This window comes from Peromyscus eremicus, chromosome 10 (genome assembly GCF_949786415.1).
Source record: "Peromyscus eremicus chromosome 10, PerEre_H2_v1, whole genome shotgun sequence".
NCBI lineage: Eukaryota > Metazoa > Chordata > Mammalia > Rodentia > Cricetidae > Peromyscus > Peromyscus eremicus.
In genome coordinates, this window is record NC_081426.1 from 65,793,548 (window position 1) to 65,815,039 (window position 21,492).

General features: G+C 44.9%; 1 protein-coding gene across 1 annotated transcript in view; it reads right to left on the bottom strand.

Moving 5' to 3' along the window:
- Positions 1–11,233: 11,233 nt before the first annotated feature.
- Usp46 (ubiquitin specific peptidase 46) overlaps positions 11,234–21,492 on the bottom strand; it is a 75,681-nt gene continuing 65,422 nt past the window's right edge. The window contains exons 7-9 of the mRNA XM_059276010.1: positions 19,645–19,842; positions 15,009–15,087; positions 11,234–14,464 (exon numbers count right to left, since the gene is read on the bottom strand). Coding sequence (XP_059131993.1) covers positions 14,363–14,464; positions 15,009–15,087; positions 19,645–19,842 — 379 coding nt within the window. The 3' untranslated portion in view covers positions 11,234–14,362. The remainder of the gene's footprint in view (positions 14,465–15,008; positions 15,088–19,644; positions 19,843–21,492) is intronic.

Sequence of the window (21,492 nt, forward strand, 5' to 3'; positions counted from 1 at the left end):
TAGAAGGAGATTCCCGAGTGGCTCTGGGAACCAAAGGCAGTTCCATGGAAGAGCCCAGAAGGAGATCCCAGAGCGGCTCCGGGAACCAAAGTCAGTTCCACAGAAGAGCCCAGGAGATCCCAGGGCGGCTCTGGGAACGTCTCTTGATTCCTGGGTTTATGATATAGTGAGAGAGCCTAACCTCAGCTTCAAGGATGTTTCACCACAGAGGCATCCTGACCTTTGGAAGTTGCGAGACAGCAGTAACGCCATTGGTTCCCTCTCTTCAAACAGCCTATCTAATCGGGAGACACATCTACCAAGATCCAACTCCAGTCTCATGGCTTCCCTCCCATCTCCTCCTTCCCTACCTGGTCTCTCCAGGCTGTTAGGAGCACTAGTGAGCCAAGTCATGTTAAATGCTGTAACAGCTAATCATGACTGTCAACGTCACTGCATTGAGAGGCGCCTCAGTAAACCACATCTCCGTGGCCATGAAGGTCCCAGAGACAATTACATCAGGAGGGTTCCAACTTCATCAATGATTTAAAATAGTTTTATTTTTATTTATTTTTAAATTGTATGTATGTGAGTGCTTGCCTGTATGTATATATGTATGTATGTATGTATGTATGTATGTATGTATGCATACCACGTGTGTACTTGGTGCCCACAGAGGCCAGAAGAAGGCATCAGATTTCTAGAACTAGACTTACAGATGGTTGTGAGTCACCATGTGGATGCTGGGAACTGAATCCAGGTCCTCTGCAAGAACAGCAAGTGCTCTTAACCACGGGAGGCATTTCTCCATCCCCTTAATCAATGGTTTAAGCCACTGACAGGTAGATTTTGAATGAATTACTGGTAGGTGGTGGAACTGTGGAAGGCGGTGCTTCCTTCCAGGAAGTGGGTTACTGGGGGTGTGTCTTTGAAGGGTAGATTTTGTCCCAGGCCCCTTCCAGTCATGCCTTTCTTTTTCACGACTATTTTATTTCATCACACTCTCTTTGCTGTGATGTTCTGCCTCCACAGAGGCCCCCAAAACAACAGAGGCAGCTAGCATGGGCTAAGACTTATAAAACCACAGCCAGAATAAATCCTTCTATCAAGCGTTTATCACAATGACAAACAGTCTGAGTAACGAAATTGCTTAGCTTACCACCCAGCACAAAATAATTGCTCCATGAACATGTGATAGAAATCATACATGTTTGTAGAAGAGTACCAGTCAATATATCAGCCAGATTAGTTTGTCAGTTCATCTGCAAACATTCAGCCGAGGCACAGTCTGGGTCATGTGGCACTAAATGAGAAAGTCTTGATGGAAGACAAGACAGAATATATTATATATATATATATATATGTATATGTATATATATATATATGTATATATTGCACAGCACCTTGGGAGCACAGTGTGTGTTAGGGAAGGAAAACAGGTGGTACAAATATGCAAATAAAAGCAAATAGAATTCCCAGCCAAGGCTCCTAATCCGGGGGTGCCAGTAGTCCTCTTATGTGACGATTTTACTTGGGTCGGGCTCAGCCCTCACTTGTGATGTGCCAGCAAGAGGAGACAGATGAGGATGAGATGTGAATGCAGGGACCCAGGGACAACACGCCGCTACTTCAATCTCGTTCTGTCCTCGGTGACACTGAGTTAAAGTGAGTTCAATGCCACCTCTCTGGGGGGGAAAATGAGGCGTGTGAGGAAAGAGCAAAAGCTGAAAGATGTCTGGGGTAAGAACAAAAGGTAAGCCTTGCCTTTTGGAATGTCAGATTGATGGCTTTCCAACTGTGTTTCATCAAACCCTGCTCTAAGAGTTCCACAAATCATTAGAATTTCATTTTTACAGTATATCTGGGCTCGATAACCTACCAACACCCTCAAATGTGCTATAAATGAAGTTTGAACTTGATGGAGACTTGAGGTTACCTGCGAGGTTAATTCCCTTCCAGGAAGAGCCTAAAAACGAAGGCTTTCCCACTGTTCTTGTTTCTTTGAGCAGATGTTGCAAAGCAAATGTTAAAAACAGAACAATAACCAAAATCATGTTGAAAATAATACATCTGTGTATATTTGAATTATCATAATCCTATGTGAAACAAAACAAAATTCAGATATTAACTGGTTACAAACAGTGTTCATATCACCAATTATCTCTGACTTCAAACACTCATTGGAAAGCTATGTTGTTCTCATTAATTAACTTTATAAAATCATTTTGGGGGAGTATATCATAATTAACTCATATAAAGTAGCACACATGTGCACACACAGATATGCATACACACACACACACACACACACACAACCCATAAAACCACAAAATTGAAAACCATAATATTACAGGATTAAAAAAAAAGGTGAGGTTAAAAATGAGAGAGAGAGAGAGAGAGAGAGAGAGAGAGAAGAAAAGCACCCAAACAAAGCAATGTAAGACAGAAAAAAATCTCCAAAAACACCACTGAGTTCATTTTGTTTGCTCATCATCTACTGCCGGGAGGCATGGGCCCTGCCCTTAAGTGTGGTTTCTATCCCCAGACTCCGTTAGAGAAAACTACTGCTTTCTTTGCAAGCAGGTCCTGTGCATGCTGCCATGGTCTCTGAGAGTTCATATGTGCATCAGTCCTGTTGTGTCTGGAAGGCACTATGTCCTTGGTGTCCCCAACCCTGATGGCTCTTACAATCTTTCCTCCTCCTCTTCCACAGGGTTCCCTGAGCTCTGAGGGGACAGGTTTTGTGGTGATATATTGTGGACCGTAATAAACTTGCATGAGGATCAGAGGACAGAGCCAGCCACTAGATTAGACATAGAGGCCAGGCAGTGGTGGCACACACCCTTAATCCTATCACTCGGCAGGCAGAGATCTGTCTGGATCTCTGTGAGTTCAAGGTCACATGGAAACAGAGCCAGGCAGTGGTGGCACACACACCTTTAATCCCAGCACTGGAAAGCACACATGCCTTTAATCCCAGGAAGTGATGGCAGGGCGGAGAAAGGTATATAAGGTGCGAGGAAACAGGAACTAAAGCAGTTCAGCTGAGACCCTTTTGGGTGAAGACTTGGAGGATTTCAGTCGGAGGATTCGTGGAGTTGGTGAGGTAATAGGTGGTGGCTGTGGCTTGCTCTGCTTCTCTGATCATTCAGCTCTTACCCCAATATCTGGTACCAGGGTTTTTTTATTATTATTGAAAGACCATCTAAGATTTGAACAACAGGGTTTGACAAAGACATCTCATTTAGGACAGAGTGTTCAAAGGTCTCACTCTGCACATTGTCCAGGTGTGTGACCCCATTCTTTTGAAAACAAAGAAAATCAGAAAAGTAAGGGGGTAATTGGAAAGGTGAAAAGCCTAGATGGGGCACGATTTATGTAAAAGTTTCCACTTTTGCACAAAGGTCTATAAAACTCATAACTATTTTCATTTTAATTTTCCAGATAGAGGTAACTACTCCACCTACCGCAGCTCTGATTAAGAAAGGTGACAGATAAGTGGCTAATCCTCCAGAGCTGGCTGTCATCTGGAGCACATTCACACCTCTTGCATTCACACTTGATATCCAGGTGACTTTCCAGTCCTCTCTGACCATCTTCTCAGTCTGCAGGAAGGTTGGCCCGAGTTGGCTGCCTGCCGCTCCCTGTGGTGGTGTGCCTCCTCGCAGGAGGGAAGATACTTTAAAGGAGAGACACTTAGGGGTAAAAATGGACCAAGGCACTGAAATTCCACCCGGAAACCCCCTGCTGGGGAAAGGGAAAGGCTGAAGCCCCAGCGCAGGAGGAACTTGCCTCCCGAGAAGAGATTTCACACAGCTCTGACCACTTGGCAGAGACAACAGCGGGCAGAACCACACCTGGGCCAAGGCCGCTTGTCCATGCATGCCTCCTGCCCTGTATTCAAACCTACAGATCAAGTCACCATGCTGGAGGAAAGACTTGGGGGTCACTGGACCCCTTTATCTGTTGTTGTAGCAGAATCTTAAACTGTCTTATTAATAAAATCAAACCTGAAGCCAGGTATTGGGGTGAATGCTGGAAGATCAGAGAAGCAGAACAAGCCACAGCTTCCTCACCTTGCCAGTTCCTCAGCTGATCCTGTTTCCTCAGACTGGAAGCTTCTGAGTCCTCATCCAGAATGAATCTCAGCTGAACTGTGCTGCTCAAAGCCTAAAAGTTTAACCAGCCAAATGCTTCTAGTTTCTGGTCTTCACGCCTTATATATCTTTCTGCTTTCTGCCATCACTCCCTGGGATTAAAGGTTCACTTCTTGGGATTAAAGACATGTATCACCATGCCTGGCTGTTTCCAATGTGGCCTTGAACTCACAGAGATCCAGAGGGATTTCTGCCTCTGGATTGCTAGGATTAAAGGTGTGAGTGCCACCATTTTCTAGCCTCTGTATCTAGTGGTTGTTCTGTTCTCTGACCCCAGATAAGTTTATTAGGGTGCACAATATTTTGGGGAACACAATACCACCACATGTTCTTCTTCCCAATATGGCCACATTGCCTAGGTCTCCTTTCTTTCTCTCCTTTTCACTACTAGCTCTTTAATTAGCATGATGGGGACTGGTTCTTGAGCCCAGCTTGTTGAGCCTTCCAGAGCCTGGGCTCTGACCCTAGCGAGTACTTCAGTAACTGTGGGCTCAGCCTCATTCTGTATTCTATTCTACCTTTATGCATTTTTAATTTCCCATAATAAGAAAGTTTTCTTATAAATAAAATATATCTGCCCTGCCTGAAGTCTGTTTTTAAAATAAATTCCACGAGGCAGCTCCTTCTAAATCTTAATGTGACAGAAGTCACTAACTAGCCATGCCTAGGAGGAATAGCGTGTTCTTCCTCCCTGTGCCTTTCAGCTCGGCTTTGCAAGTCTTTAGTGGGTATTCTCACACTTTCGCTATTCGTTTCTTCACAGCTCCTGTTCCCAGAATGTCACTGCAGACTTTTGGTCAGATGCCTCACTCCCCCAGCGTGTCTGCACGCAGAGAAGAGACAAGTTATGAGGCTCATGGAGTCAGAGTTCTAGTATATGGCCTAGAACTGGCAGACATGGTGACAAATAAACGTCCCTGGCAAAAATAATGTAGGGGTGTTCCAAAGTGCAAACCAATTTGCCAGAAATTCCACAACAGCGAACGGGTTCTTCTGCACTACTCTATGGAAGGTCTTAGATACTTTGCGTGTGTGTGTGTGTGTGTGTGTGTGTGTGTGTGTGTGTGTGTGTGTGTATTTTTGTCTGTGTGCATGCTCATGTGTGAATCTGTGTATGTGCATGTATGCTGTGTATGCATACGTGTGTGTGTGTGTGTGTGTGTGTGTGTGTGTGTGTGTGTGTGTAGGTCAAAAGACAATTTGAAGCAGTAAGGTCTTTCCTTCTATCTATGGGTCCCGGAGATCTGACTCCAGTTGACAGTCTTAGAGGCAAGCACTTCTACCCACTAAGCAATCTCACCGGCGCATCATATAATTTTTGTTAGCAGAGTTCCCTGGGTTGGAAAGCGTTGTATCAAAAGGTTGAACAGTAGAAATCAGTTCTTGGCCCTGGGCACGACACCAAGGATGGCAGTTGTGCTGTGTGTGTCCCCTTTACGGGCTTACTTTGGGCGGTTTCCCAACACTTCTTAAAACAAGAGAGAGGCCCCTAGGTCTTCCTCCATTTCTTATTTCCCCCTTTCCTTCCTTCCTTCCCTCCTTCCTTCCTCCAACCAGAGATAGTTTCTCTGTAACATTAACAAGTTAAATGAGAGTGTTATCATTGCCTCTCACTCTTCCATCTCGGCTCACTGAATGAAGGCCCCATCCATATCATGCCCGTGTTTCACACAACAGCCTCCTGAGACCCAAGTTTTGAGAGACAAGCAGGACATGGACTCCACTGTCTCTTTCCCAGGAGTCTCCTGCTCCATGGCCTCATTCTGCACAAAGATGAGAGCTGCCTGACTTCAGCCTTGGCTTGCTGTCACAGAAGCAGTCATTGGTTTGGTGGTTCAGTTCGGGGTTTTGTTTAGCAGAAATCCCATAGGCAGTACCTATGAGACCACTCTTCTGAGAAAGCTCAGGGGTGTTTTAGGCCATTCTCACTAGAGGGCACCAGACCCTACACTTGTGTCCTGGGTCACCTCGATAGCGAGGGCTTGTACTCAGTCCAAGTCCAAGCTTAGAGTTATGGAAATCTTTTGAGTGAACATAATAAGATCAGAGAGACTGGGATTCCTGAAATAGCCTTCCACGGGGAAGGCTCTCGAGTTCCCGCTTTAGGGTTCAGACCCTCCAGTGGGGATTGTGGTGCCTCGGCAAATTCAAAGGTTCTGGAGACAGACACATCTGAGCCAAAGGGACTCCAGGAGGGTGTGGAGGCTCATGCCAATGTGCTTTCCAGAGGCTTCTATGCATCATAACTCTGCTGTATTGATCTCCCTGCTATAGGGCAGGGAAGACTAACATCATTATTTACTCAAAGTTGGAAGATTCGGCGTCCGGACCAATACAACCAAGCCCTCAGACAAGAATTGCGGTATTCATGGTGTGTTCTGCAGTCGTTTTTCCTTCCTGCTCTTAGACCAGCAAGGCAAGGAAACAGCTTACCTCTCCTTCCAGCACATTCCTGTCATCACCCTCCAGCCAGACTACACCACACAATTATGGCGTTGTGATAAGTCCAGCGCTCAGTGCAGCAGAGACCGTGTGTCAGGCAGAACCCTGGGCATCTAAGGGGGCTTTAGAGCTTTAGGGCCTGGGGCTTTGGCTGGGACCGTGGAGGAGGACAACAATGGCTTTTCAGGGTTGGGCACCGACAGGAAGTAGGAATGATTCTTTGTATATCTTGCTACTCTTATCTGGGTCAGATGCAAGAGGAGGTATGGAGGGAATCGGTAAAACAGCAGTCATGTCCATCCCCACCCCCGCTTTCACTCAGACTCGGGGAGCAATGCTAGCATTTTACCATTTACACCGTGACCTTGTTCTTGCCTGTGCTTAGAGAAAATTACGAAGTTGACACGTTTCTTGTCTGGCTTCATCATGGTCACAGCATGACCTTGTCTAAGGATGCTGTTCTGTGAGATTGCTTGTGGCAAGCAAGGAGACCCCATGGCCTAGCTCTGAGCTGCAGGCCAGCCCCTGACAGCATCCGACAAGCAGCTTTCTCAGGCTAGCTCTCAGCTGCCGTTAGGGATGTCCCCTCTCTCACCTCATTTTAGTGTTGTCTTTATGCCTAGGAGCTCTCGTATGAAAAGAGAAAGCGTTGTCGGTCTCCGTGTTAGAGTTCATCTCTGGATGGAGGACTGATGCTTACCTACTCTGAAGTGTGTGTGTGTGTGTGGGGGGGGGGGGGGGTGCGCGTGCGCGTGTGTGTACATGCCAACGGGCTTTGGGGCTTGATTTCTTTGAGCAACTAGCTGTTAATAGTTTTATCACTTTACACCTATATTTCGTGCCCCCTTAAGCATCTGTGTCCTGAGTCCCATCTGACTCTCCAGGACAGGGATGGGATGTAGCTCAAGAGTACAGTAACTGCCTATGATACATAAGGCTCGAGTTCAACCCAAGTCCCTTAAAGGTAGGGCCACCAAACCCAAATTGTGGCAGGGTACCCCAATTCTAGAAACTAAGCAATAATGAGTCTTAACCTCGTTCCCCAACCCTTTGCCAAATCCCATGTCTTTATTCACCTGCAGTCCACACAGGCCCTCACCCAGACAGGTTCTTCAGAATGTTCCTACTTCATAAGCCATTATAGGCTCCTCAGACGACGTGCTACCTAAAGTCCCAGCTGTTGAATAAACATCCTGAGGGACAATCTGTCCTTTCCACAGGCTCCCCACAACTTCTGCTGAAGTCTTCTATGTCCGACCTAGCAGAGACTTCAGATCCAGGTGACAATCGATACTGTTGTTGTCGTCCCCTGGGAATTAAGGGTGGTGGGTGGGGAAATATGTAGAAGCTATTTGCTTTTAAAGAATTTTCAAACAAAAAGTCTTTAAACAATTCATTACCTGAAGGAATGGGGATGGAAGGCAAGTTCCTCTTTACACAGGTTTCCCAACTCATTTCAAAAAGTACCCAGGGCTGAGAGATCAGGAGATGTGGAGTTAGATCCCAGAACCCACAGAGACACCAGGTGTAGTAGCACACACTTGTGATCCCAGTACTGGGGAGGCAGAGACAGGCAGATCTGGGGTGCTCACAGGCCCATCAGCGTAGCATAACTCCCAGTGAGAGACCCTGTCTCAAAAGGCAAGGTGGACAGCTCCTGAGGCACAACGCCCGAGGATGACCTCTGGCATATGTACACGCACACACACACACACACACACACACACACACACACACAGAGAGAGAGAGAGACAGACAGACAGACAGACAGACAGTATGTGCAGAAGCAGCAATTCTCTACTTCAAGATGAATAAACTCTGATATGCATAGACCTAGCTTTCGGCAGGTTCCAAGCCCATCCTCCCATTCTTCCCGTGGTGATTTTCACAGCACATGAATTCTCTCTGGCAAGGTCCACTAAGATAGTCTCTAGAATGTGGATGCAGTCTAGCTGACTCACAGGGGGAAGACTCGGCTGAATATATAGGAATGGTGGTTTCAGTCATGGAGTCATTTTGCTTCCAACTGAGTCAGATCCAAATCTCCACTTTGATCTCCAAATCCCCACTGTCACAAGGGGGTGAAACAAAATAGGACCAGAGCCCATGTCACTGGCCTGCCTTGCTGCTTTACATACAGCACACATGCTCACTCTTGAGAGATGGAAAGCAAAGGATGGACCTGTGTTATAATATAAAACTACTGCTCACATAGCTTCCAGACTCTCATGCCCTGATTCATTCTGATAAGTCTGGGTGGAGTCTAATGGCTTGGTTATAATGTAAACAAGCTGTGAAGACAAGTCAGATACTGGTGTTCACAAAAGCTACCGTCTGGACTTTCAAAAGAATGGTTTGTCCAGAAAGATTTAGTTTTAATCATGTGTATGTGCACACATGTGGGTGAGGATGCCCATGGAGGCCAAAAGCACCAAATGGCCCTGAAGCTGGAGTTGCGGGTACATGTGAGCTGCCAGACATGGCTTGGAACTGAACTCGGGTCCTCTGAGAAAGCAGTACGTGCTCTCAGCCACTAAGCCTTCTCTCCAACCACCAGAAAGTTGATTCTTTTACCATAAGATTAAAAGGCAAAATAGTCCAGTCCACTAGTGAAACATAATGGGTTTGCTCTTTAAAATGTTGTCAGCCAGAGAGCAGAGAAAGCTAAGGCAACACTAAAAGCAGAGAGGAGGAAGTGGGCCCCCAGGAAGAGAACAGGGCTGCTCGGAGCTGTCTGCACAGGGACACCTGAGCCAAATGCCACTGCCGACCCCATGTGTGGTACTTCTATAAAGTTTAATTTTTTTTTTTCCCTACAGACTTTTTCTGAGGCAAGAAACAAGGTGTGTGTGTGGGGGGGGGGCATTTGGCTCATTTTTCTATGTCTCCACAAGTGTTAAATAGTGAATAACAATCCCTCCACCTGGGGTATCATTAGGAAAAGTAAGTAGTCTGCTTGGAGTACTGTCCCTGAAATAAAAATTTACCCTCAAGAAACGTGACTCTGCAAATGTCCTTCACACTCATGTAAGGAAGACGCCATGGGAACGGGATTCTCGGTTAAAGGTGTGGGCTGTTTGTTTGCTTAAGGTTTGTTTTACGTGTATGAGTGTTTTGCCTGGATGTGTGTATTCGTGCCATGTGCATGTCTGGTACCCAGAGAAGGCAGTGAACTCCCCTGGAATAGAAGCTGTGGAGGGTTGTAAGCCATCATGTGGGTGCTGGGAACCAAACCCGGGTCCTCTGCATGAGCAGTCAGTGCTCCTAACAGAGCCATCTCTCCAGCCCTGTTAAAGCTGTTTTAAGCATCAATGAAAACAGAAGAATATTGGATGAAGAGGGTGGCTTCTCATTCTCTAAAAATAGTTATCTGAGTGGCTTGTAGCGACAGGTCTACGCTTAAACCCATTTGACAGAGGACGAAAACAAAGCCTAGGGAAAAAAAAAAAAAACTCTTATTCCCAAAAAGGTCCTCTATTCCTCTGGTTATCCTGGAAGTCAACAGCCTGCTTGGCCCAGTCAGGTTCAAGCTCATGAACCCAACTGCAGATGTAGGAACAGGGAGACTTTCAGTTAAGTTATCCACAGTCCTGGCCCATAGGGTCCCATACTGACACCGAGTCATGGACTCAGGGTCACAATTTCCAGTCCACACACAGACCCCTTGAAGTCACTAGCTGGGAAGAAAAGCCCAGATTCTGGCAACTGTGGGCTTTCCTCTTGACTATAGGGTAGGACCTGAACTTATGTATGGGAGTAGAAAGTGGGCTGCATCCGGCTTAGAGATTTGAGGGCAGGGTCCCCACCAATCAGGCTTGAAAGGCCAGATCTAGGAACACATTCCTACTCCTGGAAACCAGTGGTGATGGCACCCCAGAGTTGGGAGCCATATCCTTATTTTGGGAACAGCATTTTATAACTAATAAGATTCCACACAAGGGGAAGTCTACTGTGAAGTCTAGCCAGCTGGTGCACACACTCTTGCCACTGATTTTCTCAGGGTGCTGTTTCCTCAATAGCAGTTTGTGGCTCCTGTTGCATAAAATGAAGTAGATTACGTCCAGGACACAGGTCTTACCAGACTCCATGGAGCTACTGCCTTTCCACAGGCTAATAAGCAGACTCTCCTTCACATTTTCAAAATTCAGTCCCAAATGATTCCCTGCACAGAGGCCTCACTACTGGCTCATGTGAGATGTCAAGGACTTGAAGGTCACATGTGTGACAGTACTTCGTTATGGTTCTCTATGGAGATAATTCCTGTTTTATTCATTTTTCTTGCAAACACTTCTAGAGGCAGAGTGTTAAAGCGAATAAAATCTCAGGACACTGACAGCATTGCTTAAAGTGCTTGAGTTGGTTACATTAAAAAAAAAACAACAAACAAACTAAGATACAGATTATTTTAAATAGAAACTACAAGCTTTTTTTTTTTTTTTAAAGCAACAAAATCAAGTGAATGTCACACACATACAGTAACTATTTTGGTTACAGAAATAGGAGCCAAAAATAAGTTAATGTAATACTAGAAAACAGAAATTTAATTAGGCAGAAAAATAGGCAATAATTTTCTCTGGCCCATGCCATTTGCATGGGCTAATCACAATGGTGCTGGCCAATCCCTTGACCAGGTAACAGCAAACCAGGAGAGAGCATTTAGTGCACGACATTTTAATACACATGAATATACAAAATTGATCAAAATGAAATGTTTAAAAGATAAAATCCATCCATAATAAAGCTACACTCCAGTATCTAAAATAAGCCTTAAGCGCCAGTTAGAACACTTTCGAGTTAGACATGCCCATGAGATTAAGGGTACCCATGAAAACAAACACACAGGGACCATTTCTGTCATGTTCCATTTTACGTTAAGTCTAAAATATAACCAGGACGTTAGACCACATGGGGATGGCTTCCTATTCAGACCGACACCCTGATTGTAGTATCTCTGGCTTTCTTCCAGCCAGTCTACCTTATGATGGCTTGGAATGGAAAAACACATCAATGGAACGGCACTGTACATGTCACCATTTCACTAAATTTTGCCTTGAAACAAAAGATTTTAGCATACTGTACCATAATCTAGATGTTAAACTAGCAAGTAACCAATAAAACAAACATTTCATTTTTTTTTAAAAAAAGTTTTAAAGTCTCTTCAAAGACACTGTAATTTCTTTTTAAATACCCAGCAATTTGAGAATGCAGCAGGCTTCCTCACTCCTGCTGGAGAAAACACGCAAAGCCCCATCTGGGGGGCTGTTGCTGGGTCTTTGTGCTATCGCTGCCGTGACCTTGGAGGTGACCTTGGAGTGGTCTCACATGTCCTACCATCACTGTTGTTCATGCTAGAACCAGGGACGGCAAGTGAGAACATGATTTCTCTAGGACAAGAAAAACGATGGGGGTGGAAGAGAGCTGCCTCAGGTTGTTTCCTTGACTGGAAAAGAGGTGAGTAGTTACCAGATGGTCCTATGGTTTAAAAACCGACGGCATGTGGATAGAGATTTGTATTTGGTCTTCTGCGATCTTTTTTCCCTGCACCACAACCAGCTGAAGGTCAGTAGAGTAGTCTCCATGCTTATCTCTTTCCGTTCCAAAAACTTCTTCATGAATACTGAATTTTAACTCGCTTTCTCTGTTAAAAGCAATGACTTTGGCTACACTACTGGGGGAAACTTTACACGCTCACCAAAGGAAAAAAAGAAAAGAAAAGTGTGCTGAACTTTATAATAGCACTTTGGGCTTCCAATTGAAAATTTTTTTTTTTGTCTAATAAATTAGCTTCAAGAGTTGTTTCAAAGATAATTTTAATAATTTTTGTTCTATGATCAGTTCTAAGTAGGTTAGAAACCAGTAACCATTTTCTTAACCTTTGTAACCCACAGTCAAATATATGGGCTATATGTGGTACAAACATTTCCCTCCATCAATCACTTTCATTTAGAAAGTGCCTCTCTTTAAAGAATAAAGGTTCACCTCCAAGGTAAGTGATTAATAAATATGCTTCATGGAGGGGGGAAAAAGACACAATATTTATAAATATGCATTTGCCTCTAACCAAAACAAGGTCCATTTCCGCCACTTGCATAAGACAATAACATGAAATAACCCTGTTCCGTCTTCTCCTGTGAAGAGTGAGACATCCTCCTTCAAGCATGAACAAATGAAGTGTTGGCATGCTTAAGTTCTGAGCCATAAACAGTTCAAGATATTCCAAAAAAAATAAGAAGTCCAGTTTTCACCTAGATAAAGTGCTATCCTCTTCATTCATGTTGCAAAATGGCCACTGACGCTTTTCAATTACAGTTGTGGTTCACATTATGCCAAGAGTTTGCATGTTCATTCGCTGATGTATTAGGTCACAACGTAACACATTCACAGTATATTCTAGTGTATGGAAGTCAACTGACGTCCCAAAGGAACCCAAGATCTATGACTCATAGTATTTGTAGGAAAACTAAGATTAACTCAACAGTAAAACACCAAATCAACCCTTTTAAGAAAAGGTACCAATATTCAAATTCTCTAATAAATACACACATAACGAAAGGGAAAATGTGAGATGAGGTTCTCCCAGGACACTGTCTTGTCAAGCATTCTAGAAATCTGAGCCAGAGAAACAGCAGCCATCTTGTTCATCCTTTCACCCACCCCTTAACACTTCCTGTGACCCATCTCACACTCCACTAACTCCAGCATTCCCTTCAGGGAGAGTTTTGTTTTAGCCCTGGAACTCACCAGTGCCCCCGTAAACAGACTGATTTTTTTTTTTTTAAATGAAGCTGTACAATCTGCTGATGGTCATCAAGGCAAACAGAGTTGTTGATTCATCTTCCTGGTCTAGGAAGGATGTTGGTATTCACTGGCCAGAGAGAGAGATGTGCCAGAGGCAGCCAACTGGTATCTCAGCCCTGATGCCACTGACTGCAAAACATCAGCAGGATTGGAAAGCCAGCTTGAAAAGCTTAGCAGTGCCAGATACGAGGAGAAGACAGCTACAGGACCCAACAGAAGAAAACTGTCACTGAAAAGGAACAGCATCGCATTGTTTTCCTGAAATTCGGCTTTTGGCAGAAAGATAAGGAACTTTTCACTATCCACAAAAACATCTTTCTCCTGGCTTCGCCTGCCCTGAGCTCCACAGTCTTAGCCCCTGGGATTCTACCAGCTAGGTAAGCACAGTTGGGCGCAAACACTGGCCACCATCAGCAGCCTGGCTTCACCCTGTTCCAAGGCGGAGGATGATGTCAGCATCGATGCCACTCACTTTTAAACATTTTCACTTGCACAAACTTAAAGCTATGGCTGCAGCCTTACCGGGAGAAGATCTATCTCCTCCATCAGAAGAGGCAGGAACGCTAACAATGGGGAGCAATGCTTCCAGGGACATGTCAAAGGAATGCATGGAAAAGAGACCCCGGAAACCATTCAGGAAGCTTAACAAACACTCAGAATGGGCTGTGACATTTACAGGAAATGTCACCCTGACTTAGCCAGACAGGACAAGCTGCATAACATTCACCTCAATCTTCAAATTAGCAACAGTTATTCATCTAAATCTGACTAGAATCTGACTGCCGTTAACTCCACCTCAGACCAGGACAAACCCAGGAGTAGTGCTGCTTATAAAAACACAAAGGAAGGAAGTTGAACACTGCCAGACCAGTGGGCATCAGTGATAATGTCAGTGGGTTGTGGGGGTAGGAGAAAGGTCTGCAGAGAAACAAGGCTGTAGTGCTTTGAGTATTTCCCCGCTTGAATTAGTCCCACGCTCCGCTAAGTTATTCTCTTGATTGATAGAATAAAATATATCCAGATTCTGAATTTTTTGATATATCTGATGTCAGGCCATAGAATTCTTCAATAGCTTGAGCATCTATTTTCTGCAATGAAGGGAAAAAAAATAATGTAATTATTTCCTATGACTCCTGGGAACACAGAATCTAAAATGTAAGAAACATGAGTTGGTGTAAAAAGGTAATTAGGAACCTTTGAGGGCAAATGGTTCATTCTATAGATGTGGCAGATGCAAACTCCCGCAGGAGAAAACCCAACCCTTTCATCTAACCATAACTGTACATAGATGTCCTTGGAGAAACTTAGGAAGTCTGTCTTCCAGATAGTAATCCGAGGGGTCTGTGAATAACCTCAGCTCTTCCAGTTCATCAGAGCTCCTTTCCTTTAGTGCCCATTCCACTAACACAGCTACCCTCGAGGGCTAAAACAGATTCCACCTTTGAGGGTAGAATTTATAATATTCCTTTACAAAAAAAAAAAAAAAAAAAAAATACATGAAGTACATGGATGCAATCTAAATATTTCTTTACTACTGGAAGGCAGGTCTATTTTAGGTACCATTAACAACAGTTGCCCACCCCAAATCCCTTCTCCACCCTATGCCCATGGGAGAGCAACCTACATACCCACCTCTACAATGTCGTCATCGAACAACAGCCAGAAGCCATGACTTTTCACAATGGTGATGTAATGTCCACGGTTAGGACCACTGGAAAAGAATGAAGGAGCGAGAGTCACCAGGTAAACCAGTCCTTCTTTATAACCCTCCAATTGTCAATGCAAAAATCTAATGTCACCAAGTATAGCCAGCCCACCGGCAATCAGAGGCTGAGGCAGGAAGTCAAATCCAGCCTGGGCACCACAGAGAGATGTTGTTTCCAAATTAAAAGAACTGCAGACTAGTTTTTGTCCAAGTGCACAATTTTGGCAGAGTACCTGGGTGCATGGGGAAGGCGTTGCAGTACAGAGGCCCAATGGGGAAAGCATGCATTCAGATTCAGTTAACACTGGGAATTACTGTACACCTACTACATGCCAGAAAAACAGTGAGCAAGACAAATTACCTCCCCCTTCTCTTGGGACTTGGTGTTACAGGTTGAGTGTGAATCCCAAAGTCTATGAGTTATTCATTTAATTTTTGGTCCTCTGCCCCCATGAGAGTGCACTTGTTATAGGGATCAAACCCCTTTCCCCTTTCTTGCACACTTTTCCCACATACTGTCTTCCTCCATGCCCTGATGTAATAATCTAGATGTAGTTTTGGGACCTGAATTTACCTACTTAAAAAAAAAAAAAAAAAAAAAAAAAAAAAAAAAACCAAAAAACGATGAGCCAAATGACCCATGTTATATAAAACTTACTCGGATGAGTACTTTGTTATAAAAGTACAAAAGTGAGAAGTGCCTGGTGTGGGGGTCCCACTGGCTATAAATAAACCAACCACATTAGCACATGGGAGAGTCAAAGCAGGGTGCTGGGAAAGTCATGTTGATAAACAGCGACGAAAGGAGAGCTCTTGAAATGTGTGATGCTTGAAAGAAACGGGTCGGGGAGAGAAGTCATGTGACTGTATGATGGATGTTTCAGCTGAGTAGAAAGCAAATATACGCCAATCAATTCAGAAGTCGGAACAGCTGGGGCCAAGAAACCCCAGGGGAGGACAAAGGGGACAAAGGGTCAAAGGGACAGACCTTCCCTGCACCACAGCACAGTAGCTAAGATCTCTGTCTTTTTCCTGAGCACACCAGGAAGATGCCAGGGAATTCTTAGCAGAGGCATGATCTAATTTAAGTTTCAGAATATGTTACAATGCATTATTCCATGCTCTGGGATGCACACCTCTATATACTACACACTATGAAAAGCGATGGGGAGGGGGGAGTGTAACTACATAGTTGCATTTATATTTATATAAAATGGAGACTTCAAACCTAAATCTAGAATTGTTTCTTAATATACATACTACTAAAATTGAAAAGCTGAATTCTTTTCCCCTCATCACTTACTGTGGGGGGAGGGTAGTACATGCATGAGTGTGAGCACACACATGTGCGTGCATATGTGTGTGTAAGCTAGAGGTTGATGTGGTGTCTTCATCAGTTGGGTATTCTGGATAGCTCTCTTGCTTAGGGAATTCCCTGTTTCTAGCTCCCAAACCGTGGGATGATGGGCAGGCTGTCACACTCACCCGGCTTTTTACCTTGTTTCCAGACATCTGAACTCTGGTCCTCGGGCTTGTGAGGCATGTGCTTTATGCGTAAGCCCCCTCCCCACCCCTCATTTACTTTCTTTACACATAAGACACTGCACACGCTCAGTCCCCATCTCTCCCACCCAACCTCTTCTCTCTCCTGAGCTTCCAGCCTGCCGAGTTCCTGTCTCTACCACCTGTCCACCTGTGCGTGGCCCCTGCATCACTTCTAACTCTGGATGAAAAGGGCCTCTTCTACATTAGTAACCATGGCCCATTCCACCCACTCAACCTCCACAGACAGCCCTGCCCTGGCCAGCATCCTGAAACCAGCATCCTTCATCCCCTTCTCTTTCCTCTTCCTGCTTCCAACTCAGAGCACCAACCAGCATCCTACATTACCAAGCAGAGGCTAAGTTTTGGTGATGCAGGCGTGTTGGGGAATATTATTTCAAGGTGTGTTACTTTTGTTTATGTTGCGTTTGTTTAACTCTGTGAAGCTGTGTTACTGTGCCTGTCTAAAACACCTGATGGTCTAATAAAGACCTGAACGAGCAACAGCGAGGCAGGAGAAAGGATAGACGGGGCTGGCAGGCAGAGGGAATTAATAGAAGGAGAAATCTGGGAGAAGAGGTAGAAAGAAGTAGTCAGAGGAGGAGGAGGAGGACTCCAGGGGCCAGCCACCCAGCTACACAGCAAGCCACAGAGTATGAGTAAGATTTACAGAAGTAAGAGAAAAGGAACAGGCCTAGAGGCAAAAGGTAGACGGGATAATTTAGGTTAAGAAAAGCTGGCAAGAAGCAAGCCAAGCTAAAGCTGGGCATTCATAATTAGGAATAAGCCTCCATGATTATTTGGGAGCTGGGTGGCATGCCCCCGAAAGAGTAAACAAGTAAAAACCAAAAACACAGGCCACTGTGTGGACTTGCCCATTATCCATCTTTCCCACCAGACTCTAAACCCGGCAAGGGCAAGAACCATGGTGTGTGTTGTATTCACTCTTCTGATTGGTTCATATGTTCAGATCCTGACACGGAACCCAAGAAATAAGAGTTCAAACCCCAAGAAGCCATCCACTCCCTACACACGTCAGCCCCATCCTATATAAAGGAATGGACTGCCTCTACAGGGAAATGGAAACAGCTGTTTGTAACATGTGAGAATTGGTACTCACTGTCCCTTGTGGCCAGGGCTGCTGAGACCTTGTATCCCCATTAAAGAAACTGATGATTCCAGAGTCTGGCCTCCCCAGGGATCTGCTAAATGGGTTGATGCCTTGACCTCAATGGTCTTCCTGAGGACAGAATGGGTCCCCAACAGAAAGCCAAACTCAAAGTGTTCAGGTACCCTGTGCATCAGTACCTCTACTTCCTCCTTGCCCAGCCTCCCTGAAACTCCTCACTTGTCCACTCCCTCATCCCCTCCCATGATTCCCACCCATCCCCAGGCCCTGCCTGCCCACGATCTTTACTCCAACCCACTGTGGGGTCCCCTGTGCTCACGGCTGGGTTTCGATCAAGGGAGCCCTATGCTCTTTAGATAAATAACCATTAGAACTGTTCAGTGGAGCACAAAGTTGAATCACAACTATCCGATAAATAAAACTTACTGAGAAGAAAATATCTAGCGATCTGAAGAGGCATACTCAGGACAGAAATGGGGTGTGTCAGATGTGAAGTCACGGTCTGATGCGGTCCTCCCCATGGCTGGGTGAAAAGGTGAAGCCGCCCATTCCTGACATGGTGACAGTGTCATCTTAGGGAAGGTGTGTTTACAGTCTCCAAACCAGGCAGAGAGGAAGAGACATTTGCTATATGTAGCTTTTCCAAACATAAAATCTGGGGTTGTAGAGACGGCTCAAAAGTCAAGAGCACCTAGTTCGGTTCCCAGCACCCATGTGAAGTGACTTACAAACATCTGTAGCTCCACCTCCAGAGGACCCATTTGGTCTCTGCAGGCACCTGCACTCACATGCATACACCCACATGCAGACACACAACTATAATAATTAAAATAAAAATAAATCTAGCCGGGCGGTGGTGGCGCACGCCTTTAATTCCAGCACTCAGGAGGCAGAGCCAGGAGGATCTCTGTGAGTTCGAGGCCAGCCTGGGCTACCAAGTGAGTTCCAGGAAAGGCGCAAAGCTACACAGAGAAACCCTGTCTCAAAAAACCAAAACAAATAAATAAATAAATAAATCTTTAAAATATATAAATAAAACCGTAATAGCATAAGCATTTATTTTACCATGTTATTTTAAACTCATCGTCTGCATCATTTCTATCCAAAGGAGATGAAATTACTTCCCTGAATGATAGAACATTTGGATTATCATTGTTCTCATGTTATTTCATGTGTCTTTATAGGTATGATTATGAACAGCCAGGTGCTACATACTGACATGTCTTTTTCTTAATGACATTGACATAGGTCAGTGGTGCTGTGCTGTGGGATGTTCTGTATGCTGTGAAAATGTGTTGCTCTGATTGATTGATAAATAAAATGCTGATTGGCCAGTAGCCAGGCAGGAAGTATAAGCGGGACAAGGAGAGAAGAGAATGGTGGGAAGTGGGAGGCTGAGGCGGAGAGACGTAGCCAGCCACCACGATGAGAAGCAGATGTTAAGATACTGGTAAGCCACGAGCCATGTGGCAACTTATAGATTAATAGAAATGAGTTAATTTAAGATATAAGAACAGATAGCAAGAAGCCTGCCATGGCCATACAGTTTATAAGTAATATAAGTCTCTGTGTGTTTAACTGGGTCTGAGCGGCTGCAGGAGCTGGGTAGACATAGGAATACTCCAGCTACAGTGCTGTACTATTATATCACCTAGTCTTAGCTTGTGCTAAGTACCCTTGATGATGACCACATGATGAAGTCAGGCAACATTGTATTTCTAGGGTTCACCTCCACATTAAGCATTTCTGTATATTTGGAAGTGATCAGTAAGAATTTGATTGGCACTTCCAGAAGTACTATTGTAGTCTCGTAAGGGTGTAGCTGGGTCTATCCTGATGAAGAGATAAGCCCTCTGTTGATCACAGAAACTTGCCTCCCAGCCCACCTTTACCTTCCACAGTGAACAACGACAGCCACCAGGTCGTACATGCGGTCCAGGTTCACAGCATCGCTGGAGGTGTTGAAGAGCCGGAGCTCCAGAGGGAAGACCACCCGGTAAGACAGCTTGGTGTACCTGTGCAGCTGCTCCATGTACTTGAACCTCTTTAGGTGCAGGGCCAGAATCATGGGCAGCTTTTTTACCCTCATCCTAAGAAAGCGAGAAAGGGAAAACCATTTCTGGCCAATGCCCATTAGAGGAAGAAAACACACCATTGCCTATACAAACAAGAGCGGGGGGGGGGGGGGGGGGCGTCCGGCAAGTATCCAGACTTCTCACTAGCAGAAAGGTGTGCTTGTCTACGGAGACTAGTACATCCTGCATCCTTGGCTAGCCCAAGTAGGAGGAAAGCACAACCACGTGGTTATCATGGCAGACATTCTCTCACTGTGCTTCTGCCTGCAGAATAGAATGTATGTGGACAGTCCACTCCCTAGTACGTGGACAGGGACAGGAGGGCTGAGAAATTAAGAAAAGGAAGCTGGGAAAAGGAGCAGGCAAAAATGATCCAGACAGAACTTCAGGTGCTAAGGACCAGCAGAAGGAAGTTCCTGGCACATACCTGGGCATCAGACACCACGGGTGCCAGGTCCATGCCCACTCCTCACTCTGTGATTTCATGCCACATGGGTCCCCTACTATGGTTCTCACCCTCAGTGTTTATAAAGTGCAGGTGTTACCTAAGGGCCATTTTCACAGACTAAACTCCAGGGTCCTGGTTACATTAGTAAAGTGGGGGGTGGGAGGGTATGGTCAAGTTTGAACAAGGCTTCTTCCCATGTTGAAGCCTCCACATGGAACAGTGCATTGAAGGTTTTGAGAAATACTGCCCTGGAGGAACTGTTCTGGTCCCAACCTTACATAAACAGTTCTTCCCCCTACTACCTGACCATGAATTAACATTCCTGGGTAAACTGTCACACAGTAACAGCTTGGGTAGATAACATGTGAGAGAAAGTGAGAAAAGCACCCAGTTCTTCTCTGGCAACCCACACCTCTACCCGCACTGATGAATGTGCTGAATTAGCCGTGACAAACGCCGTGGACCTGTGCACAGTTTAGTATGTATTGTTTGAAAGGAACTGATTCTAAGAGGATATTTATTGAGGTATCTACTAAGGTAAAAAGCTCTCTTCACAAAAATAAAATAAAAGCATCACTAGAGACTGACATGATGGCACAGGCCTTATAATCCCAATGCTTGGAGGGAGGTGGAGATAGGAAGCGGGCATGTTCTAGACCAGCCTGGGCCACACAGTCAGACCCTGCCTGCCTCGTAAAAATAAATTAGTAGAAAAACAATAATTATATGAAACCTGCATATTTCCCTGGAGCATATGTCATTTCAATACATGAAACCTCCAAGGTTGAACAGAAAATACCTTCACACCACACAGATACCCAGGCTGCCTGAGGCAGAGTCCATGTCCACTAACATAGAATACTGGCTGCCTGTTACAGGGGTTGGCCTTCTACGCTGATGCCATGAGGAAAGATATGCCTAGGTAATGTGGAGGGTGAAGGGGCTAGGCACCATTGAGTATCTATGAGCTACCTTGAAATCTCTAAAACAAACAAGGTAAACTTATCCCAAGTAGGCGTTCACAGAAAGATTAAACTTTCAAGTTTCTTGGCTTCTGGGATAAGATAACGGGGACCAACTAATTAGTTCAGAATGTCCAAGAGCTGTAGCTGGTGGGTACTGGTTAAAAAAAAAAAGATGGATTTTTGTTTTGGTTTGTTTTTTTTGTATTTTTGAGACAGTGTTTCTTTGTGTATCCCTGGCTTTCTGACTTTCTT